Source organism: Antechinus flavipes, chromosome 3 (genome assembly GCF_016432865.1).
Source record: "Antechinus flavipes isolate AdamAnt ecotype Samford, QLD, Australia chromosome 3, AdamAnt_v2, whole genome shotgun sequence".
NCBI classification, from domain to species: domain Eukaryota; kingdom Metazoa; phylum Chordata; class Mammalia; order Dasyuromorphia; family Dasyuridae; genus Antechinus; species Antechinus flavipes.
The window spans coordinates 601,110,949-601,136,366 of NC_067400.1; the positions used below are offsets into that span (position 1 = coordinate 601,110,949).

Consider the following 25,418-nt stretch of genomic DNA (forward strand, 5'->3'; position numbering starts at 1 on the left):
TCAAATGAGCTGGAGACCAAAATGGCAAACCGTTCTAGCATCTCTGCCAAGAAAAAACCCATGGGGTTCCTGAGAAACAGACACGACTGAAGCGATTCAACAAAAATGACAAAAACCAAATAAGATTACATTGCCTTTTCAAGCTTATTCTTCTGCTCTCCAACACAAACTCTGCACAGCAGCCAGATCCCTTTCCTTCCTGGCAAATTCATCCTGCTTCTGCTTAGCTCCTGTTCTTCCATCCACCTGGAATACTTCTCACAATTCCCTTAACCTATTAAAGTCCTCTCCATCCTACAAGGTGAGACAGTTCACCTCCCCATCTTAAGCAAGATCTTCTCGTCCTCCAACTATCATTGTCTTAGGCACCTGGTGGTGCAGTAGATAGTGTGAGGTCTAGAATCAGGGAGAACTGAATTCAAATTCAGCCTTACATACTTACTGCTGCCTGTCTCAGTTTCCTTAGGTACAAAATAGGGATAATATAATAGCATCTGTTTCCCAAGGTTGTTGTGAGGATCAATTATAAAAATAAATACTTAGCACAGTATCGGTATAGAGTAGGCACTCGATATTATAATTTTCCCCTTGTTCCCTTCTTTCTTTGACTATAATTATAAATTAGATCCAAAGCTAATTTGATGATTATAACAAATATCAAGCATTTAGTTAATATTTTTGTAGTTTTTCAGTGCTTGTGATGTCATTGGTGTTGGGGAATTTCTGGTTTTGCCACCCCCTTTTTTGATGCAAATCATCAATTTGTAATTAATAACCTTGAAGAGTTTTCTTGATAGATTAACTGACTTGCTTATAGGAAGATCAGTGGTGTGTGTCAGAGATTGGATCTAGAGACTTAGGAAAAGTAAAATTTTGGTTTCCTTCTGATCCTATTTCTGTTTTTTGTTTTATTTTGTTTTGTGAGGCAATTGGGGTTATGTGACTTGCCCAAGGTCACACAGCTAGGCAGTATTAAGTGCCTGAGGCTACATTTGAACTCAGGTCCTTCTGATTCCAGGACCCAGTGCTCTATCCACTGCAGCACTTAGCTACCCCTCTAATATTATTTCTTTGAGTTGCTTTATAGCCAAAAATAAATAAATAAATAAATTAAAAAAAAGAAAGAAAAGAAAGATCTTAGTTCATTGTGTTACCTTTCACCATAGTCCATTAATGTTATGAATTTTAAAAAGTCAAAAGCTTCCTTCTTTTGACATGTAATTTAAAGAGAGAGCCCTACAGTATGTAAAACAAATTTCAAGTTGAATGCTCTGTGAAAGTTTGGGCAGTTTGCTCAACAGCCAGTGGTTCCCTGTGGCCTATAAGAGAAAGTCTGGATCCTTTTGCCTCACATTCATATCTTCCTGGCAAATAGGATTGGCAGCTAGGACTGGCACTATACATAGAGTGCTGAGTGTGAAGTCAGAAAGACCTGGTCTTGAGAATCAGGGGATTTCAGAACTAGAATGGACCTAAGACCTCATGGAGGTCAGCCCATCAACAGAAAAGAATACTTCAATAAGTAATATGATTGTCAGGACCTTGCCTGAGTTGGAATCCACTGTCTCCCAAAGCAGTGCCTTCTCTTGGGGAGCTCAAAGGAGAATTCTTTTCCCTCTCACTATTAGACTTAAATTTGTCTTTTTTCGTTTTCCACCTATTATCCTGTTTCTGCTTTTTGACTCTAAACAGAGCAGGTGGAATCCCTCTTCGATGTGGCAGCCCTTCAAAAAAAGGTCATGTTATCCTTTGAGGATTCTCTTTGGCTCTCCCAACATCTCCATCTCCTTCAGCTGATGTGCCTGTGGCATGAACTTGTGATGCATCACTATCAGATTGTCCTGTTCTAGACCTTTTTCAGCTTATCAATGCCCTTCTTAAAATGTACTGAACATGGCATGTGGTCCATTTGGGGGCAGAGTAAATAGGACTGTCACCTCTGTGTTTCTGAAGGCTCTTCCTCTAAATGTAGCCCAATGCTGCGTTGCCTTTATTGAGTCTTGATTCATTTTGAATATGCACTCCATTAGAACCCCCAGATCGCTTTTAGATACATTTTTCTCCCTTAGTTGTCCCCACATTGTCCCTTTGAAGCCTGTTTTGTAAACCCAAGGGTAAGACTTTGTTTATCCTTTCCTCTTCTGAGATTTAGTGTTGTGATCTACTTTTTGAGATCTTTCAGGGTCATGACACTGCATCCAGCATGCTAGCTTTGTATTTTCTGCAGATTTTACAAGGAAACTACATAGAATTTAGAAGGAGTTTGAAAGAATGATTTGGTTGATCAGACCTCTTTCAGAAGTTGGAGCCAATTGTAGCTGTTCTAAATTCTTTCATGAAATTTCCTTCTAGCAAACTCAGTATTGACCTTGGGAGAGACCCTGAAACTTGTTTTGTTGAAAAAGGCCTTGATGTCAGCTTGCTTTTGGTAATTTGCATCTTTTTTTATAAAGTTGGTGAGAAAAATGTGTAATTTTGTGATCTCCCTGGCTCTGTGTCATAGCTGATTTTCTGCAAAACTGATTTTTGAATGAAAGACCAGAGTAGTCTTCTCCCAGATGAATTCTTCACCCTCAGGAAAATGATATTTTTTCTTCACTGGAGCTCACTGTCCTTTGTCTTGTTAGCTGTATTCAAAACACTGTTCATTGCTTCTGGGTCACTTAAATGATGGGTCTCATATCCCTGCTTGTCAATTTATGCCCACTTCTTGCTCTTCCTAATACTACAGAAGCATGAAGAGAGACAAACATCTTTTCAGGATGTGTTTGGGTGAGAGTTTATTCCATAGCACATTCTGTATCAGCAGAAGAAGATGGCGAACTTTCTGCAGATTTCTCTTAGCATTTGACTTTTTCATGGAATTTAAGCAAGTGCTTAATTAAATTAAATTTAAATAAATTAAATTTAAAAAATTAAAATGTATCTTTAAGTTCTTAATGAAAATGGAAGTCCTCCCTAGTGCCTGCATCCAAGATTAACTTTCTCATGAAATATTCCCCTATAGTTACTGCCTCTTTTTCTTTGGTGACTCCCTGGCTTACTGACTGAATCCGTAAGGTCGTGTCAGAATACAGCAAGGATGGGAAGAGTGCTACCAAGTTTGTGTGGACTGCAGTCCATCCGTTTTTGGTCCCCCAGGCCTTCCTTGCTACTTTGCTTTCGGTTCACTTCCATTTTATCTTTTCTACATTGGAGTCAGCTTAGTGCATTTGGAATGTAGATGCCCTTACCTATTTTCCATTTAGAACATTCAGAAGAGCTGGAATTTTCTTTCCCATTCTCATCCTTGTGAAATCCTTTATTAACAAACCGTGTGAGGCTCTGGGAACAATTAGGTGGCACTGTTGTTTAACTTCTGCAGGAAATCTGACTGATCCCTGTTGGAGTTGCCACAGGAGACAGTGTTCTTTCCCACATATCTTGTCAAACTCTGCTACCTCCAGGTCTATTGGCCCTGAATTTGTTGGAGTATAATGTTTATTAGCTTTGTAGTCTCCGGCAAAGTTGCTGTGGCTTGGATGTGGTCTGGGACCAAGGTTTGGATGGGTGTGAACATCTGTGAATTGTTATCTAACTTCTTTGTATGATGCTGTGACTCCCTCAAATCTCGTGGCTTAAGCCTTTATGTGGGGAAGGCTTTGCGTATTCTTCCTTTATTTTCTTCAGCTCTGACAAATCAGCCAGTCTCCTTTATGCTTTGGAATGGACTTTTGTCAACACATTATCACAGGCCTGCCTAATGCATAACATTTCAGTTGTCATAACCAACTCAGGGAGCACTGGGTAAGAGGAGAAGTGGGAGCAGTCCCAGAATGATTAGGATTGTCAGAACTTTTCCACCCCGTTATACAATTTTCAAATCTCTTGTAAAAGGTTTAGCTGCTGGGAGACGTAGTTGGAGAGGAAGCATGGATAATAGCTCAGTGCATAGGAGACTAGACATGAGCCAGAATGACCTGGATTCAAATTCTGCCTAGCAGTTATTAGCTATGCATTTTTAGGTCACTTGACCTCACCAGATTTCTGTATTTGTATTATGGAAAGGACAATACATATACTTAACCTGTACTATAGAAGTAATAATACATGTAGTACCTATCTCACAGTTATCCATTGAGAGGATATCTATAAAGTACCAGCAGATGTACAGTGTTAAGCTGTCAGCTGTTTTATTTAGGGAAACGACCAGGGATAATGAGCAGAAAGTCAGGCTGAGAGTCAGAAGGATCTGGGGTTCAAATCTCCTTTCCCCCTTTCCAATTTTACAAAGATTGTGTATCCCTGGTAAATCCCTGAGGTCTGGTAAATAATAACAACAGCTATTTATTCTATAACGTTAATTTATAGTATAATTAATTTATATTATAATCATTCATATTGGATATATGATAATAACATTATATTAATATGAGTATACCAAAACACATCAGCCTTATTGCCTTCTTACTTATCCAAGTTTTTATTACTTTTTTGTAACAAGTTCTTTACCCCAGACTTTCTTGATTTCCTTCATTTTCATCATGGTAACAGTGTTTCTGGTTTGTTAGCTTAATGTGTGCATGAATAAGTGAGTGGGTTCTATGTGGATTTCCAAATGGTCCAAAGTAAAGTCAGTAAAGTGATTGATGGTACTGTTGGCCAGTTGTTCTTGCTGGAGAGGATTTTAAGTGATAAAGGAGAATTAAGCTGAACAACAGATGTTGTTTTGGGTTTTGTGATCCATGTTCTTTGAATTACTGAATTGTAAAATTTTGTTCCTGGAGGAGACTCGGATTGTGACTGAAGCCTGTGCTTGTTTCATCAGTTAGGACTTAAGTCTGGAAGGAGGGTGAGCCGTGACTTGGGGTCTGGTGTGAGTGCTTGGTCTGTTGCTTTCTCTCTGAGTGTCCAGAACATATACCCAGTTTTCTGGGAGTGTCCCCAGCCTGCGGGAGGAGAGCAGCTTTTTGACTCTTCTTCAGTCTTGGATTGATGATCCATCCACATACCACACTCTCTCCCTGTTCAGATGATGCACTGCGGAAGCCTCGCCTCCAGAAGTCTGCCACGTGGTATTTGGACAATCTGCTCTTCAACCTGTATCCATCTCTTGAGAAGTTCGAGGAGGAACTTCTGGAGCTCCTCAGTCACGACCGCTTGAGGGAGGTATGGTGTCATCTTGGGCCCCTGCTTTTATAAGACAGAGTCCCGAGGGCTGGAAGAGTTTCCCGGTCTTCTTAGAGGGAATGTGCCTTGGATCCCTGCTGGGAAAAGTGGGCTCAGGCTAATATTGCTGAAGATGGGGAAGAAGGCAATTGATGAAGTGTTTTGGGCCTTTCATGAAGCAGAAGTAAAATACTTTTGTTCCAGGCCTTGATTCAGCATTTAAAGGAGGTAGTTATTAAAGGACTCACAGCTTTGAAATATAGCAACATCTCAAGCTCAAAGCAGAGGCCCCTGAGAGCTTTCGGTCCATTGGTTCTCCATTATGACAGGAATGTAGGATGGATGCTGTTCTCCCAAGACTAGATCCTTCATTCGGCTCAGACTGGCCCTAATTTTAACAGTTATTTTGATATGTCGTGAACAGTTTTCATTTTAAAAGGAAATTAAATTGCTGAATGAATGGAGGGGAAGCCTTGGAGCGGCACCATATTTGCAAAGGACATTTTAAGGCTATTTGGCTTAGTTCAAGGGAATAACCAGGAATCTAATTCCTATCCCTTATGCAACTGATTCTTTTAAAGGAAATCCCATTGCTACTTAGGCCTTTTCTGTCCTGTATAAGTATTTCTCTTTAGGCAGAAAGTTCAAGAAAATGACAGAATGTTATTTAAAACCAGATGCTGAGAGAGTTTTTCTCTTTCTTCCAGTTGCCACATAGCATTTCAGGAATTGTTTTTTAAATCTAGCGATGCCCTTGCTGGGTTAGAAAGGAGTTTTTTGATTCTCATTTTTCTTAGAATTACCTGTGCCCTTGTTCACTTCTCTTTGCATCTTCCCCTATAGAAAATTTGCTTATGGCATGCCTTGTCCTGCCATGTTGAGAAAAAACAAAGAACAGAGAGTTTTCTTTCTTTGTGAGTAGTAGGATCCTTTTGTGCATAAAGGATTTTGCATGAGCATCCAGATGTGTATACATAGTAGACTGTAGAAGGAAGCCTGTCTTGCATTATATTTGTTCCTCACCCTGTTTTGGCCTGGTAATTTGTGCTTTGAGGGAGGCTGGCCCTTTGTGACATAGATTGGAGACCTCCTTGATCTCACTTGGGGCTCCTTAGTCATATACTAAAGCCATTTGAAATAATAGGAAGACCTTCTTATGTTTGCTTAGTACCTTGCAGCTTAAACGGAGCTATTGCTTTTGTTATCCACAAGAAACGCTGATTACCATATTCTGCACTGGGCTGGGCAGGGACTAGCCAAGGCCAAAGCATTAGTTGTGCAAATGAATATTTGCTTATGGATTTCTTGGTTCCCAAACTAGCTCAGTGCCATTTGGATACTTGACTACAATTTGACTGACTTGTGAATTGGCATTTAATGGTATAAATCATCCGCTGTTAGGAGATGGAGAATTTGAGACTTCCTCTTCTACTTGCTGAGGAGTACCATGTGTGTGGATCTGTCATAGACTGTCATAGGACGGTCAAGGCCATCACATGTATCATTGAAGGCAACCAGAGCCAATCTGGCTTCCATGTTCCTGCTGAAATTGATGATAAGGGCAACCCTGCAACTTTGCTGGCTCAGAAGGGAACTTTGTTTTCTTGCAAGAAATTTTCAATTCAAAGCTGGTTTCTGCCCCCTGGACCATTTCTGACTCCTGCCAGTTCATCTTAGACACCATTTGTTTGTATAAACAGACCTTGTAACTTTTCTTTCACTGAAGTGGCCTCTTTTCTGCTGTTAATTGTATTTATTTATTTTGTAAGTTCATGAAACTGGAACTTGGTGTGTCAGAATGAAGAAAACTTTCATTTTACCAGGCAACTTTGTACACCTGTTCCTCGAGATCACTATGTTGGCTTTTGGGACTTGGAGGCCCTCTTGAAAGTTTGAGCTGAAATGAACCCTTATGAAGAGGCTCTCTTCTGGGGCTCTGAGCAGATTTGGTCAATTTCTGTAAATCTTTTCTAATTTCTTAAGATCTCCCTTCAGAAAACAAATCTGAACTTTCAAGGTGTTGTATTTTATTACAGTGGTACTACTGAGCTCTAAATATCTTTTTTTTATTGACAGAATGATGGTAAAGCCTTAACTGCTGGGAATATTTTGTATTTGGAAAAATCTTTGATTTAAGATAAATGTCAGATGATTGTTAATGTTTCAGAAAGAATTGCGCATTGCAGGATTTTTTTCTTCCTTGTTAAATAGAATCTTTTTACAATAAGCATATTTTAAAACACACCAAAAAACCCTTTCCAGAGTGCAAATAAATCTAGCGATGTCATGCATAAACATCTAGACAATTTCACATCTTAATTAATTGTGAAGAAAAGATCAATCAGTGATTATTTCTTGAGTACGTATAAGGTACTTAGTATTGTGCTGAGTAAGCAGAGCATTTTTAATGGGATAACTTGCCATTAGAACAAAGAGAATTCACAAACTAGGAGCAAGTTTCATGATCCTAGACTTAGCCCCTAGGAATATGATATGTGAGAAATGCACATTGCCTTCCGACCACTCTCTCCCGTGGCCATTGATGGCACATTATGCTTTCTTAGCATCTGGGGATGATTGTTCCTATGAAACAGAACTCCAAACATCATGTTGAGAATGCATTATGGGCTATATAGATTAGGAGATCCTTGTTCTGGGCTTGTGTTAAATGCTTGTGAATCCCCATGGAGAAGTGTGGTTCCAGGAACGAGCTGTAGAAAACTACTCCAGGAATGGCTCCATCGTCAGACTCATTGATGCTGTCCCTGGTCACTAACCATAGTTGCCTGATCGTAACAATTCAGTCAAAGCAATGAGTACTTTTTATGTGTTAGATCATGTGAGGAGCATGAATGGATGGATGGATGGAGTCACATTAATTAAGTGCTTAGTATGTATAGAGCTGTGTGCTAAAAAGCTTGGGGGGTGGGGATGGGGAAGGGTATGGATATAAAGAGAAATAAGTGCAAGACAGACAGCCCCAGCTCTCCAGGAGTTCACATTTTAGTATAAGTGACAATTCAGAGTTGTTTCTTCTGAAAGTCAGATGGATGGAAAAGTCTCTTATAGTCCTTGAGGTGTAGGGATAAAGGAGATAAAAATAGATCGTCTTTTATATATTTCTGTTGTTAATCAGATCCATTTTTCATGTTGAACCATTTGACTCTGGCAGTAAGACTTTTGTTTTCTAGGATCTCAGTAGATGTGGATGCTGAGAAAGCTGGGGCACCAGCATGTGCAGAAAGCTCCCTTTTGGGCTCTCTGGGATGGTGGCTGGGCGAGAGGCAGGAACAGTAGGTTGGGGGGCACTGCCAGTGGCAGGGCTCTTGGGCTTACCTGTCCAGTGGGGGTGAGGGAACGTGGGCTCCTTCTCCACAGTGCTTGTGGGACCCAAACTGGAAGCAAGACCAGCGGTCTGGGGGCCAGCGCTCTTCCCAAAAATCTTGGCTTTGGGACCTGAGTCTATGCTCTTTATCAGGCTCTGAGGCGAGATGGTAGTCAGCATTATGGTAGCGGTTCGCCTTGTTGGAACATCTTGTCTCCTCTCCTTTCCTTAGAGCATCTTGCTGCTTCACCTAAGCCACCTTGCGCATTCTGTGGTGGTGCTTGGTTGGCACATGGTGGGAAAGTGGACATAGAAGATGTAGAAGGTCTAAACTCTACCCACAAAGGACTTCAGACTTATTGGGCTGTGGGGTGTATGTGAGGACCTTTGCAAGAAAAAGGTACTGAACACTGTGAGGTTGTAGGTGGAAAGAGCCTCTCTTCCTACCTTTCATCTCACTCCCCTGCCAGCCATCCTGTCAGACTGATTTTCTTAATACCCCACTCAGATGATGCTTAGGAACCTTCAGTGGCTCCCCAGTGTCAGAAGTCCAAACCCTTTAGCCTGACTTTAGAAGGACAGTCTCCTCATCTGCTTTTGGGGTCTGATCTCCCCAATGGTGCCCACAACATACTCCCTGTTCTGCAGGTTCTGCTGCTCCACTTTGTACCTTGGGGGGCATTGCTCACTGCAATGCCACCCTTTTTCTGTTGGCATCCTGGGTACCTGCTGCTGTTGGGCTTTCCAAACCTGCTTCAAGGGCTGGCTCAGGTGCCACTTGCTCCTGGGAACCATTCTTTAGTTGCCTGTCCAGAAATAATCCCTTTGTCCTTTGAACCCTCAAGCCATCTTAGATCATTCTAGTTCCCTGTAGTTTATAGTTTATGTTATTGTAGTGCTAAATTATAAACTCCTGGAGGACAAGTTCTGTGTCTTACTTATCCCTGTATTTCCCCAAACTGTATATGCATGACTGTGAATATGATGTATATGTATGAGGATATATGTGTATTATATATAGACATACATATATACATCCATACATATTATTGTCTCTAGTGATACATGTAGTCTATATTATCATTAATTTATAGATTACATATGTTACATGCAATATAATGATAGTGTATATGTAATATATTATATTATAATTGGGGAAACTAGGTGGCACAATGGATAGAGTATCAGGCCTGGAGTCAAGAAGCCTCCTCTTCCTGAGTTCAGTCTGGCCTGAGATGCTCATTAGCTATGTGACCCTGAGCAAGCCTCGTAGTCCACTTTGCCTCAGTTTCCTCATCTGTAAAATGAGCTGGAGAACGATATGGCAAAGTACTAGCTGTGTGACCTTGGATAAGTCACTTCATCCTGTTTGCCTGAGTTTCCTCATCTGCAAAATGAGCCAAAGAAGGAAATGGCAGACCCCTCCAGTTTCTCTGCCGAGAAAATTCTAAATGGGATCATGACTGAAAATGAGTGAACAACAGAAAATATTGTAATTAACCTACTAATAATATGTTCTTTTTATATGTTCTCTACATACATAACAGCTACCATTTCTATATCCTTTAAGATTTGTATAGCACTTTACAAGTATCTCATTTGATTCTCACAACAACCCTAAGAGACAGATGATATTATCCCCATTATATAAAGAAACTGACACTGAAACAGGTAATGTATCTTACCCAGAGTCATACAGCACTAAAAATCCGAGATAGGATTCAGACTAGGGCTTTAGAACTCAAAGCCTAGCACTCTGTCTCCTGTACCATCTGGCTGCCATATTAAGGGCGTTTGGGTGGCACACTGCATAGAGCACTAGGCCCAGAGTTAGAAAAGCCTGAGTTCAAATGTGGCCTTAGATAGTTACTAGCTTTTTAACTCTAAATAAGTCACTTAACTTCTATTTGCCTCAGTTTCCTCAACCGTAAAATGAGGATAATAATGTACTCACTTGTTAGGGTTGCTGTAAAGATTAAATGAGACAATATTTGTAAAGCACTGAGCTCAGCACATGGTAGGTGCTATATAAATGTTAGCTGTTGTTATTGCTATTTTTCTTAGATGCTTAAAAAATGCTTGATGTCTTGTTGCTCCCACCAGTTTTTAAGCTCCTTAAGAGCTAGAATCTTATTTATCTTGAGTCTTTTTCATCTTTTTATCACAGTTAATGCCTTGTATATTGGCAGTTGACATGTGTTAAATGTATGTTTGAGTGGCCTAAAAATGGTAGGTAGTCATTTCACAAGCCTCTCTGTGCTGGGCACCTCCCCGGATGCCAGGATAAAAAACCTGCTCTCAGGGAACCTCTGTTTGCAGTTAGACTAGGAGCTCAGAGGAAGGAGCTCTCTTCTAGAAGGGGTGATCCAGGAGGGCCACTTGAGTTGGGAGCAGCTTCTAAAGCTGGGCTATGATGGACTGTTGGGATTAGGGGGTGAGAAGGGCAGTAGAGGTCATTTTGGCAGGGACAATAAAGTAGAAAACTGTGATATGCGTTCAGAGTTGTTGCCCCTTCATTTGCTATCTCTTTTTAAAATAGTACTTTATTTTTCCAAGTATATGCAAAGATAGTTTTCAGCACTCACCTTTGCAAAACCTTGTTTCAACTTATGGTCTTCCATTCTCAAAAAGGACCATGATATATCAGGCAGTTCCTTAGAAAGTAATCAGTTTTAAGGGAGGGAGGCCTGTGCAAAATCAACAGCTTCACTTTCTCCCCCGGAGCCATCGGCAAGATATAGATCCAGATGACCAGAGATGGCCTTCGTAAAGGGAGGTAGCAGGGAATGAGGCTAGAATGTGGCTTGGAACTAGATTATGAATGAATGACCTTTAATTTCTTCTTTCAGAGTTCATATTTGTCCTATGGGCAATGAGGAGACACAGGTTTTTGAAGAGGATGAATGTGATAGAAAAGGGGTGTTTAAGCCAGATTCATCTGGAGTCAAATGCAACATGGATTGGAAGGCAGGAGACAAATAGGGAAGATGTTTAATTTCTCTAGTAGGCGCTCAAGTAATCAGGGAGCAAGCATTTATAAAGCACCTCTGTATGCAGACACTCTGCTAAAGTTCGAAGTAAAAAGAAAATTCCCCCAAACCCCAACAAACTCCCAAACAGTCCCTCCCCTCAAAGACCTCAGGGTTTGGTGTTACAGAAAAGGGGACTTCCAGTCCCCTGCACTTCTGCTTTCTCTTTGGGGAGATGTTGGGCAGACTTCTTGTCTTGAGGTCCCCTTGGAGCTCCGAATCCATGAGGCTGAGATCCTGGTGAAATCGAAGCAGAGGATGCATGTGAAAGGCATTCTGAAAGAAGATCCACCAGCCCCATTAGCTGACAGGCAGGGAGGAGCCTGGGATGATTTCCCAGGGCCAGTGTGGAACAGTTTCCCAATTCTGATTATGCAGCTCCATCTTGGCTGTGTTGGCTAGCCATCTTCATCTTGCAGCATGTGCTGTTAGCAAATCAGAAGTGACATTTAAAAAATGGCAAATCCAAGATAGATTTGTGTTGCTAACATCTTTTCTGGGAAAAGGGTTTTGCCCAATACAGTCTCATCACTGAGACTCAAATGCGAAGCAATGACCAGGATTCACATGGAAACATAGATCGCCTTTGTGGATTTTGTGCCATGGATTTCACAAGGGTAAAAGTGTTTTAGATACAACTGAGTCTTGTGCATTAATGGAAAACTTTTTATTTTTAATTTTTATTGTCTATTTTTTTTATTATTACTCTTCAGTAGTCAGATACCCTGTTATTCTCTGCAGTTTTGTTTTTATTATCTCAAGACTAATAGGCCGATTTTAGGTTAGTTCGACTTGATTAATGGACGAAAGAGAAGACTTGAAATTTCAAGGATCGTTTTGCAGTGATCCTATAATTTAATAAACAATAATAACCTGAAGGAATATCCTTGTTCATTTGTCAAATTGCTTGTATTTTTTTGTTAAGATAAAATACTTTAATATCCAGTGATCACTTTGGGGCAGATTCCATTTTTATTAGTTTATGACTTATTGCCTAAATATTCTTTTCCTTCCTTCACACTCCAAATGTCCTGTCTCTGAGTACAGTAGGAGTCACAAAGCACAGAGTGTTTCCATTTTGGAAGTGCCTTCTTCATTTCCGCTAATACTCCTCCTCCTCCTCCTCCTCTTCCTAGCAGCCCACACTTAGGTAGCGCTTCCCGTGCGCCAGGCTCTGTGCTACAAGCTCACAAACACCATCCTCATGACAGCTCTGGGAGCTCGGGGCTTCTAGATGAGTGATCGTGTGGCCGCGACTGAGTTATTGCAGTCCGGTCTGACTGCGAGCCTATTGAGGCTGTTCTTGGCAGAGATCCTGCTGGGACCAGGCTTCCTGACCATGGGCTGGCGCTCTGGGCACTGTAGTGCCCCCTGCTGTCCCAGAGTCACCCAGGCAGACTCCGAGATCGGGGGACCCGGACCAGGGTCTTCCTCAGTTAACATTTGTGATTCCTTAAGGGCAGGGATTCTCCACTTGAGACTTGTCTGTTCAGCCCTGGAAATCTGGAATGAGAGTTTGCCAGCCAGCAAAATGGTGAGAGCAGCAAGGCGGTGCAGTGGGCAGAGCTCTGGAAGCCTGAGTTCACACTCAGCTTAGCTGGGTGACCCTGGCCAAGTCACTGATCCTCATCTGCCTCAGTTTCCCCATCTGTAAAATGAGCCAAGCAAGGAAATGGCAAACCCCAAGCTATGTGACCCTAAGTCAGTATCCCCCTCTGTAAGATGAACCAGAAAGGGAATGGTAAACTCCTCCAGTGTCTCCACCAAGAAAACCCTGCCTGGCGCCATGAGGAGTTGGGCCTGATTGAAGTGACTGACACACCGACAGCTTGCACAGAGCTCTCCTGAGAAGAGCCTGAAGTGGGGAAGCTGCAGTCAGGTCATGGCCTCCACCTGGGCCTCCATTTTCTTAAAGCTTAAGTTCCTAGAAAAGTCCTGGTCTCCCTTGGAGGCCGTGCTCGGGGCCACCCTTGTTTCCTTGACCACATGGGCGCTTTTCTCTTGCAGGAGGGAGGCCTCTTGGAGGGGAAGGCAATCACGATTCAGGAGCGGAGGCTGCACGTGGGGGTGCACAACGGCCTGGTCTTTGTCCAGAAGCCCCAGGTGGTGGTGCTGATGCCCGAGGTGGCCCTGGGGCGCCCGGGGGCTCTGGGCAGGAAGCCTTCCTTCTCGGCCAAGATCAGATAGTGAGTGGACCCGGCACTGCTCGGGGATGGGTGGTCGGGGGGCTGTGGGACAGCGGCAAGGAGGGGCAGATGCCGGGCTCTCTACTCGGGAAATAGCATGTCCGGGAAAGAAGGACTCAGCGAAGGGTTTAGGGAGAAATGACATTTTTGTTTTGGTAAAGAGATTTCCTGCCTCCCCGTGCCAGCCCCTCTGCCTCCCCTCCCTGTGCCAGCCCCTCTGCCTCCCCTCCCCTCCCTGTGCCACCCCTCCCTGTGCCACCCCTTCTGGCTCCCCTCCCCGTGCCAGCCTGCCCATTAAGTGAAGTGCCTACAGTGCCTTCTTCGGTTTTCTAAGAGAACGTGATCAGGTGCCCCCATGTGCCACAGGGCATGAGGCTGCTTGCCCTCCCGGCCAATAGTCCAGGCAGCCCAGACCTTTCCGGAGGGCGCTGGCCTCCGAGGCGATGCTCTGCCCATAGGAGAAGAGGTTTTGGTTGCACCAGCTCAGAAGTTACTATTACTCGACTGGGCTCTGGTGCCGGGCACTGCCAGCTTAGTGTCTGCCCCCCTCCCCGTGCCGTCTCCAGCTCCCACCGCGGACCCTCCGAGCAGCCCGATGGGGTTTCCCGTTATTCTGGCGGGAGGCGGGGCTCCGGGAAGGGAAGCACCCTGGGGAGACGCTGTGACCGCCGCCTTCCTCTCTCAGTTCCAGAAACCAGGCCCTGATGCTGAGGAGCCGCATCCACCTGACAGAGATGGTCCAAAACCCGGCCTTCGCGGTGGTCTTCCAGCTGGAGTACGTGTTTACTGCCCCCTCAGGAGCCGAAGGGAAGGTAAGAAGGAGCCTTCAAGTGCCTGGGGCTACGCAGGGAGTCGGCTATGGAGGAAGGCACGTGCGGGGAGGGGGAGAGAAAGGAAAGGGGGTGGGGCCACGAGCCACGAGCCCCTGCGCCTGTGGGAGGCCTCAGGCCTGCTCTGTGGGAAGCAGCCTTGGAGGAGAACAAGAGGGCGCTTTTGAGTCAGACATAGCTGGGGAGCCTGGGATTTCAGAGCCAGAAGCGGAAGCAGGGCTCAGAGACAGAGAGGATATCTGTGGGCCTGCGTGACCGCAGAGCACGCTCTCCTCCATCTTGGGCCCTGTCGCCATGACGGCCCTTGGGGACCACCTCGGGGCCTCCGAGCAAAGTGCGCCTGGGATGCCGGGAGGCATAGCACGGGGCTCCAGGAGGCTCCTCCCCTCCCCCTTCCCGCCTCTCTGACCCGCCCTCTGGGCTCTGTATGGGCTGTTCCTTTCCCCTCTGTCCCTTGGCTAGAAAAGTGCAGCGAATTTCAGAAGGCACAAGGTCTGTTGAGGAGACTTCTGTGGTTCGATCTTTTCAGGCTCGTTCCACTCTCCGTGACCCCATGTGAGGTGTTCTTGGCAAAGGTCCTGGAGGGTCGGCCATTCTCTTCTCCAGCCCATTTACGGGTGGGGAGACTGAGGCTCACGGGGTGAGCTTGCTCAGAGTCACACGGCTAGGCGGTGTGGGAGGCTGCCTTCCTGACTCCAGCCTGGGTGCCCTTGACCAGGCTTCGGGGCGCTTCACCCCCTCCTCCCCATCACTTGGGGGTGGGTTTCCGGCTTCTAGGAGACAACTGGCAGCAGCGTGCACCCAGAGGATGGTCTGGCTTTGGGGAGTCCCTTGGCTGGAAGCGCACCTTCGGGGCTCATGCCTGACCCTGCCCTGCCTCTTCCAGCTTTCCCAGGCCTTTTTTGCTACAAGAGCTTTGCTTGGCTCTGGAAAAGCTCCCACTCCGCTGCTCCCTTCCCATGGTTCCCTCCCTCTCCTCCCTATTCCCTCCCCCTTTCTCCCTGATCTCTCTCTCTCTCCTCCCTTCCCTTCCTACTTCCGCCCCTCCCTCCCTTCCTCCCTGCTTCTTCCTCTTTCCCTCCCCTCCCTTCCCCACTACTTGCCCCGCTCTGAACCTGCCATTCCCTCTCTCCATTCCCTCTCTGCTGTTTCCTCCCTCCCTCGCCCCTCCCTCCCCACGGCTCCCTCCTCCTCACAGTTCCTCCCCCTCCCCGCCCCTCCCTCACTTCCTCCCTGTTGCTTCCCCTGCTCTCTCCCTGCCGCCATGCCGGGGCCACCCTCCCTGCCTCCCAGAGGCCCATCCCTAGTCAGGTGAGAAGAGCAAACAGGCCCGAGGGAGGGCCTTATTTTTCTCAGGAGTGATGTTGACCTTGGACCTCCCCGATCATCACCAAAAAACCACAGGGGCGACATTTTATTTGGTGGGCCTGGAGAAGAGCCGGGCCCCAAGTCAGGAATGGTGCCAGAGGCTGGTCGGGCAGCCTTCAGCGGCCTGGCTGTGCCCCGGGGCCTGCACCGAAGGGCACGCACGTGGAAAGCTCGGCTGTGGCTGACTTGTCAGCTGGCATCAGCTGCCCCAAACCGGCCCGGCCCATGGCGCGGCTCAGGCCCGAGCTTTACTGGGGAGTACCGCGTCTCTGCTTCTCTAGTTCTGCCCTGGCTGTGTTCTCATTTACATTTAGATAATGTCACCTTCAGAATATTTATCATTATATGCTCCCCATTATGGAGTTAACATAGGGAGAGTGATCCGTTTTACTTGGTCCTTTATTTCGTTTAAATCCCCATTGAAAAGCTTAGCTCAATGGCGAGTGGCTTGGACACGCTTTGCTGCCCTCAGGATGTTTGGGAGCCGCCTGCGCGGGAGCTCACACATTTGCTCTGACATCGTGCTTTTTATCTTTACGGAGCCAGGGGACGCAGCTTGACTGTCGCAAAACGGCGGCCTTCCTCCAGCCCAGTCCGAGAGGAGCCAGGCCTGGTCCCTCCGAATAACTAGTTTTGTGGAACAATGAAAGGACGGGAAGAGTTCTGTTATCGGAGCCCGGGGAGCAGCTTCACGCGGGCGATAAGAGCCGCACAAAAGGCCGGATTCGTGTTCGGGCCGCTGCTGCGCGCCTGCCCGCGGAGGGGGATGATCAGTCAGCCCCGCACAAGGCTTGGTTGTTAGATTTCTCTGTGTGGTGGGCACCGCGCTGACGCAAGAAGAGCAGCTCCTGCCCTCTACCAGCCACCGTCTGTGGGAGGGAGCCAGAAAATGGGCGCCAGAGACTTAGGGGGCGGGGAGGGGAAACCAGCGCAGGGGAAGGAGGGTGCAGCCGAGGCCTGGGAACGGCGGAGGCCCAGAGGCCGAAGGGAGGCTGGAAGGGGCGGCTTTCCAGGCCTGGGACCGGCCAGTCTAAGGCATGGAGAGAGGAAAGGAGCTTCAACTGGAAAGAGCAGCCCAGGAATTTAGGTGGACGGCAGAGTAATTCTCTTTGGTCCGAGAGCAGTCCTAGCGCATTTTGAGTTGGGGGTAGAGAGTGGTGAGGACATAGCAGCTGTTAGGAGGGGAAGGACTGGGACTGCAGCAGGGACTCCAATTAGAAGGAAAGAGATGGAAGGAACCATTAAGCACCTACTTTGTGCCGGCTCATGTTAAACACTTTATACATAGTATATCAGTTGATCTTTATATCAGCCTTACAATGGAGGTTTTATAATTTTGAAAAAAATTTCAATATTCCTTTTCCAATTATGTGTAACAATGGATTTTGTAATATTTTTGTAAGATTTTGAGTTTCAATTTTTTTTCTCCCTGCCTCTCTTATCTTCCCTCTCTCCAAGAGGATCTGCTAATAGAGTATGTGCATATGATCATTTTAAACATATTTTAATGTTGGTCATGTTGTGCAAGACAAATCACAACAAAAGAGAAAAATCACAAGAAAGAAAAAGGAAACAACAAAAAAAGTGAAAATAGTATGTTTTGATCCACATTCAGTCTCCATATTGCAGCCTGAGAGAAGAGCTCACTACTGGATTAGCAATTATTGGTGGGGCTGATGCCCGAAGTGGCCCTGGGGCGCTTGGATCACTGTATTGCTGAGAAGAGCCAGGGCCATCACAATTGATCATCATATAATCTTGCTTTTACAGTATACAGTGATCTCCTAATTGTGCTCACTTCACTCAGCATCAGTTCATGTAAGTCTCTCCAGGCTTTTCTGAAATCAGCCTGCTGATTGTTTTTTATAGAACAATAATATTACATAACATTCATAAACATAGGTTCTATTATTATCCCAGTTTTACAGTTGCGAAAAGTGAGGCAGCAGAAGTTAAATGACTTGTCCAAAGTCACACAGCCAGCATTTGTCTGAGGTGAGATCTGAAGTCAGGTCTTCCCGACTCCAGGCTTGGCACTTTGTCCACCATGTTCTGTCTCACATCATTGGTGAGGTGAGAGGCGATAGAGCCCATAGCTCTGTGGCAGCAGCTCTGTGAGGAGAGAATGGCTTATGTGGGAAGGATCTGGAGGAAGAAGTTACAAGATTGGCCAACCAGTGAGCCATGAAGAATGGAGGATGGTGCCATCCTGGGCGACTGGAAAGATGACAATGCCCTCGGCAGTGAAATGGGGATTCAGAGGAGGAATGGTTTGTGGAGGGAAGATGGTGGGTTCTCTTTTGAACGTACTGGACTTCTGATCCCTGTGGGATTGGTGATACAGGGACCAGGACTGAATGTCTACACCTGGGTGTCATCCACAGAGGAAGGACAATTGAACCCATGGGAGCTGATGAGGTTCCCAGGGATCACATAAAGGGAAAGAAGAAAAGCCTGTTTGAGGGACATTCATGGCCAGTGGACCTAACTGGGATGAAGAGCAGTAAAGGGAACTCATACGGATTGGTCAGAGAAGGAGGAGGTGAACGTTCAGTGGCCTGCGTGGTGTCAGGTGAGACAGCTTAAAGGTCTTCTTTCCTCTGTGGGGTCCGGCTGGGTGCAGATCCTTGCTAATCCAGTAGTGAGCTCTTCTCTCAGGCTGCAATATGGAGATGTGCTTTCTGGGTCTTAATCACCTCTGTAGTCTTTTAGGAGGTTTCTCGTTTTCCTTGCATGTGACTGACACTCCCTGAATATTTGTGGAAATAAGTTAATAAGTTAATCAATAACCAAAAAAAAAAAAAAAAACAAGGAGAGAAGAAAAATGAATTTCTTATTTGACCAGCTTGTTTTTACAGATCTCCAAGGTATTAGGCTTTTTGAAGGTGAGGAAGCAATGGTTTAGAATGGGGGCTCTTAATCTTTTTTTTGGGGGGGAAATGGACCCTTTTGACAGCCTAATGAGTTGTTTGGCCCCATGATTAGGATAGTGTTTTTTAATATTTGGAAGAAATGTTAAATTTTACTTGGAGGTTAGTGAATATAAAGAATTAGTTTTTATTTTATTTTATTTTATTTTTATCATCCAGGTTCATAGGCCCACAGAAATCTAACTGGACTTATGTAGGAAGATTCTATGTAGGAAGCTTTTTCTTCTATCAGAGTCCCATAAATGAATGAATGAACATTTTTTAAGATTTTACTCTGTGCTAGATGCTGTGCTAAGTTCTAGGGCTACAGAAGCAAAGACTGTTAAGAATGAGGGGCATCCAGGTGGTGCAGAACATAGAGCACTGACTCCAAAAGGGAGGGCCCAGCCTCAAACACTTAAGCCTTTGTAGCAAATCATTTCATCCCAACTGCCTTGCATAAAAAAAGAAAGAAAAAGAAACACAATTTAAAAAAATAAAAATGAGTGACTGCATCTGCCTACAGGAAATTAACGGGGCAAGATCTGTCTGAGATTCCTTGAGCAGAGACCACTGGTGCTGGATGTTTGGTCTCTTCTGGCCCAGCTGCCCTTGCCTCCTTGCCTCCTTGCCTCTGCTCCATGTTAGTCACCAACATAGGCACACATGCTGTGCCACAGGTTTGAAAAAGAGTTGGTAAATATTGTTTGAGGGAAGTAACTTTACACTTGCCTGAGTTTTGGGGACTTTTCCATTAATATTCATTTTTTAAAATTACCCATATAATTTGGTTTTACCCTACCTTTGTTTCAGAATATCCCTTTGCTGCGTTAGCTAGGCATTGTAACAAGAGAGAAAATATAGGAAAACAGAATAGTTTAGCAAAATAACCGGCATGTCCATGGAATCTGACCATATATGCAACCTTGCATGCCTGTGGCTCCTTTCTCCTTTCTCTAAAGGAGAGAAAGATAGATGTGTATGTGTATGTGTGTGTGTGTGTGTGTGTGTGTGTGTGTGTGTGTGTGTATATACATATATATGTATTGTACATTCATATGTACAATATATGTACAATAATATGTACAATATTATATGATGTGGAACAATGTTTTAACCAAGATATGGATAAGGGATACATATTTATATGTATGTATAGAGTTAGAGTCAATCTTTAATCTTCGTATAGCTTGACTTTTGTAAGTTTAAGAATTGAGTGATTTTATTAGTAACCTCATTTTAACTCTCATTTTATTAACTGCACCCATTCCAGATGATGCACAGTAGAGAAAATAAATGAGGTATAATGCATGTGAAGGTGTAGAGAGGCTGGTGCCCACTAAGCACTTCATTAGCCTTGTGCACCCTCCAGTTGTAGAGTCAGGAGCTCCCTGTGCATATTTTCATTGTTTGCCTTTAAAATTTAAGTTTTATGTTGCAGTTTTGCCTAGAAAGCACAGTGTAAGTCCTTTGGGCTCTAAGCTGAAGTGTCCAAAGTCAGTCCTGTGATTTAGTGAGAAAATAAAGATGTCAGATAACTTTTTGTGTTGGGATGCTGCATCCATTGATGGCTGTGATTTTGGTGTTATTGAATCAAGTGGTTCCTTGCCATCTGATGGAGTGGAAGGGAAGATTAGGGTTTAAAAAGTCTTTGTTTTGAAAATTTTATTTGCTGTACAGTATTTACGGGATTGTAGATTTCCTGTATTATGAAAAGTGAATGTTATCTGAAATCAATTTTTTTTTATTGAGATGTTGGCACAAAAGGTCAAGCACTTTAGGGAATTACTAGTGAGAAAAATGTTTTGCATGTTACCAGTTTTATTTTTGTATACTTCAGTTTATGGGTCATTTCATGGTTATTTTGTTAGGAAAAGTGCACATTATCAGAATTAATGTTTTGTTATAAAGAATTTTATTCAAAGAAGTGCATTTTCAGCAGTCTCTAGCAAAAGATTACAGTTTTTGGTGGTTATAGGAACCTAACCTTCTATTTCCCATCGGTTTAGTGTATCAGCATTTGTGTTTTTGGACTCTTACATGATTTTCTAGGAACATTGCCCCCATGAGAGTTAAGGTTGATTGGATATATTTTGGTGAGGAAGCCTGCCATGTGGTTAGAGTACTGGACTCGAGTCAGGAAGACCCACTTTCTTGTTTTTGGTTTTGTTTGACTGATTCTTGATGTCTCATTGAGTCATTCACTTCCATTTGTTCAACTCTTGATTTTTAGTGAATTATTTTTTTCATTTAGCTTTTTTATCTCCTTTTGCATTTGTCCAATTGAACTTTTAAATAGGTTGTTTTGTTCATTGGGTTTTTTCCTCCAATTCAAAAATTCTGTTTTTCGAGTTGATTTCTTTTTCTATTTTGTAAGGCACTTTCTTCAGATAATTTCTGTGTTTCCTTTTCCAAACTCTCCTGCAGAATTCTAATTTCCTTTCCTCATTTTTCTTCTCTCTTTTAAGATCTTTTTTGAATTCTTCCAAGAGAGTCTTATGGGATGGAGACCAATTTAGCATCACTCATTGGGACTTCATCTGAAGATGGTTTGCCTAATGACCTCAAGATTTGAGGTCTGTTCTTCCCTGTCTCCATGAAAGCTGCCTGTGGTTAGAGTTACTTTTTCCTTTTTTGCTCATTTTTGAAGATTGAGGTCTGCTCTTGGACGAAGGGAAGATTGAATCAAGCTTCCTTTACAGTGCTCACGCTGCCCCAGGGCCAGTGCTTCTGGCTTCCTTCATACTTATCACAGTAGAAAACACCAATGATGATCTTGCCCTAAGAAGTCCTTTCTTATTACTTGTTTCCAAAAGAAAATGACTTCTCCATTTCTAACGAGGGTCCCAGAAAAAGTGGCATTAGCACAGGAAATCCCCCTGCTCCATTAATTGTACAAGTCCTTACTTAAAAATATGGAATGATTTTCCTTCTTATTTTTTCCAACCTATTTTTAAGGTAGGAATTTTAAGACTACTTTTTAATAATGGAGCTGACCTCTGCTCCTTCTCACTGTTGGAGTCACAGAACCCCATTGGCAGACTTGGAAGGAGCCAAATAGGCTTTCTAGCTTTTCTTCCTCATATCATAGATGAGGAAGCTGAGCCAAGAGGGCTTAAGTGACTTCTGCAGTGTCACATGGCTAGTTAGTGGCAAAATGATCCTCCAAAGGCAGGTAGGGTTTGTGTAGGGTTCCCCCCTTTTCACCTCATGATTCAACTTGAGAATGTTCTGAAGGTTTCTTGGAGGGAATTGGTTCTAGTTTCACATTATTAGAAAAGGTTCCAGAGAGTCATTTTATTCCATTATTAATTAACTTGATATTACTTGGTGAGAATAACCTTGAATGTTTTTACATTTAATGGTATAACAAATTTGACTTCTGAATTAGATTTCTTCTCATATTTATTATTCTGGCTTTACTTCCTTCCTTATATAACCCTTACTTGGTTAGTTCTGTCAACTGTTTTCCCTCACCCTTGAATCCCTTGTCTCCTTGACCTTCAGCTCTCTCTACCCTGCTAAACCCCAACCCCAAGTCATCCCACCATCTGTCTCTTCTACTCTTGAGCTGGTGAATGATGCTCACAGAAATCACAGAACATGTGAATCATGGACTTGGGCCACTATAAACGTACAAGAAGCAGCATGGATAGTCATTAAAACTTTGGTATCTCAGCTCTGACACTGACTAGCTGAGTGACCATGGGCAAGTCCTATCAACTCCGAGCCTCATCTCTTGGGTGATGGTAATGTTTGTGCTTCCTCTCGAGAGTGCTTTTGTGAGGAAAATGCTTTGTAAATTGTGAAATGTGAGCTATTAATATTATCATTATCGTCATGTTCTGTGCTTATTCACTAAAGGTGTTATTTTTAACAGTTACCTGCACTTTCCCCTTCCTTTAGCCAATTAATACAATTGTGTCTCCCCTAGTCAAATATCACACTCTTGACCCTGATAACTCTTCAAATTCTCTTCTTCTTTCTTCTTTTTATTGTCAAACTCTAAGGAAGGTTGGCCCAAGCTGGTGACCTCTATTTGATTAAAAGGCCCCCCCTTCAAAACAACATTTTATTGATGCCTTTTACCCTTGAGTGTCACTCATTTCAGTCTCCTTCCCCTTGTCCTCATAAGTCCTCCCTGGTGCAAACAAAATGATTACAAAAATCATCCCATCCAGAGACTGCTTTTGGGGCAGCTGGGTGGTGCAGGAAATAGAGCACCAGCCTTGAAGTCAGGAAGACCTGAGTTCAAATCTGACCTCAGACACTTAACACTTCCTAGCTGAGTGACCCTGGGCAAATCACTTAACCCCAAGTGCCTTGGCAACGACAACAAAACAAAACAAAAAAACAACCAAACAGAGACAGCTTTTGGCATTGTACATGGGAGGAGGGGTGTATGCTGTTCATTGCTTCTTCTCTAATCCCTTCATTATTTTCTCAGTTTAACTTCCTTTGATGCTCTTTTCACATTTATTTGTTGTAGTCCTGGTTCTATTGTTCTGTTCTCTTGGTTCCGCCTTTTGGGATCTGTATTGATTCACTTCTGAGTTATTCAGGGCCTAGGGGAAGCTCCCTGAAAACCAAGCCTGGCTTGTTTTTGCCTTTGGCTTTCTCACCACCAAGGCAGTGTCTTGTCTCTGGTAGATGCTTAATAAATGTTTGTGGAATTGGAGGTCCTGCTCTTGGTCTTGTTGAATAAGTCAACCCATTGCCATTGGCTTCTTGCTATCTAAGACTCTCAGACTCCTGGCTTGGAAAATGAACTGGCCTCCTTAGGGGCTCTGAAGGCTTGCATTTCATTTGCCTAAGGATTAGATTAGGCCTGAGGCTGAGCCAGGCCTGCAGATGGGCGTCTCATGGCCTCACCTGGAGGGACACAAGGGTGGGAAATCGGGTCACCCACTCATGATGGAGGGATCTGAATTGACCTCAGTCAGGGGACTCTAAAGAGACAGCTGGTCCACAGAGAGACCATCCGGGAATGTCTCTCTTCATGGACCACGGACATATTTCTCAACTTAGTAACTGTTCTCTTCAGATGCTGAATATTTTATTATTAAACTAATCTCTGTCTTACAAAGAGCTCTCCTTTGCTTGAAGTGCTATAAAAGCTTTAGCCAGAATGAAGAATTATACATGGTTATATAACTACCTTCAAAATCATACCCTGGTTCTTTGCACTTCTCATTTATGTGTTTAAAAATAATTACTTTACTCAATAGGAAGAAGGGCAAATATTGCCCATCAAATTATTAAAGTGCTTTTAAATGACACCACTTAGAACATGGCACAAATGGGCTTATTAAATCACTTTAATTATATGTTGTTAACTTTATCCACCATGTATGTTTATGGAGGAATTTAGCCTGCAGCAGCTACCAAGTGCTCTATCAGTTTAATTTGGAGATGGCCTTAACGAGAAATTGATCTACATTATAGAAAATGTTACTCCTTCAGACTAATTTTGAGTTCCTTACATTCTACTTAAAAATGTGAATTTGCTTTTCATAGTGATTCAGTTCAATCCAGTAAGCACTTATTAAGTGTCTAATGCATACTTGGCACTGTGCTGGGCACTGGAATACAAAGACAAAAATGAAAATCAGGGAGCCCACAAGGGCTTAGATTCATCTGAAGGTGGGACAATGTGTGCAGAATAAATCCTAATCATTCAGGGTTGGTGACTGGGCTGGAAGGGGTGAGGGCCAGGAGGGGCCCTTTCTGAAGGAGCTCTGAAGGGAGCTGGGCTTGGCAAAGGCGAGGGGGGAAGGCATTCCTGGCGAGGGTCACAGTATAGGCAAGAACTCCTAGAAAGGAAATGGAGTGTTGTGTTCTGGGGGAAGGAAAGAAGGATCACAGTGGGGAAATTATTACCAAGTTAGATCTGAACCAGCTTTTGGAGGGCTTTGGAATACCCAGCACAGGAATTTGGAGTGAACCCCAGAGCTGGTTGAGAGCCATTTATAAGCAGAGGAATGACACGGTTAGACCTGTTGCTGTTGTTCAGTCATGACTCCGATTTGGGGTTTTCTCAGCAAAGATACCAGAATAATTGGTCATTTCCCCTTCCCCCCAACTCATTTTACAGAGGAGGAAATGCGCACCGTAGCATAGCTAGCAAGTGTCTGAAACTGGATTGGAACTCAGGAAATGAGACTTCTCTGTTGGTAGCCCAGTGATCTACCCGCTGTGCCATCTAGCTGCCCCAGTTATGATATAGAGTTGACAGTTGTGTGGGTGACGGATCAGAGCGAGAGACTGCAACAAGGGGGGCAGTCAGAAGGTTAGAGGAGATGAGGGTCTGAACTGGAGTGTGCTTGTATGAGTGCTGCAGTTTTTGTGTTCTCAAGAAATGCTTGCTAATTGCTTGGTGGTTAATGAATGGTTTTTCCAAATTTAATCAGCAACGTCTTTGACATTTTTTGCTCTCTGTCTAGTCACCTTCTGTAGAGATTTTAAGATTGTCTTATTTAGAACGAACATACAGTCCCCGTAAGTCACCGACCATAATTTGCTCAGGTCATTAATCTCAGGTACTCAAAGGGAGCAATTTAGGAAACTCCTCCTATGTGCTAAGCATTGCAGATACGAAAAGAAGCAAAAAATGGCTGCTGCCT

The 25,418-nt window shown here is 43.9% G+C and overlaps 1 protein-coding gene across 4 annotated transcripts in view; it reads left to right on the top strand.

Annotated features, from left to right (window-relative positions):
• The window catches only part of NPHP4 (nephrocystin 4), a 162,430-nt gene that overhangs the window by 47,781 nt on the left and 89,231 nt on the right, over positions 1–25,418 (top strand). For all 4 annotated transcript variants that reach the window (XM_051988713.1, XM_051988711.1, XM_051988710.1 and 1 more), the window contains 3 exons: positions 5,012–5,148; positions 13,510–13,688; positions 14,374–14,500. In XM_051988713.1, the coding sequence (XP_051844673.1) occupies positions 5,012–5,148; positions 13,510–13,688; positions 14,374–14,500 (443 nt within the window). The remainder of the gene's footprint in view (positions 1–5,011; positions 5,149–13,509; positions 13,689–14,373; positions 14,501–25,418) is intronic.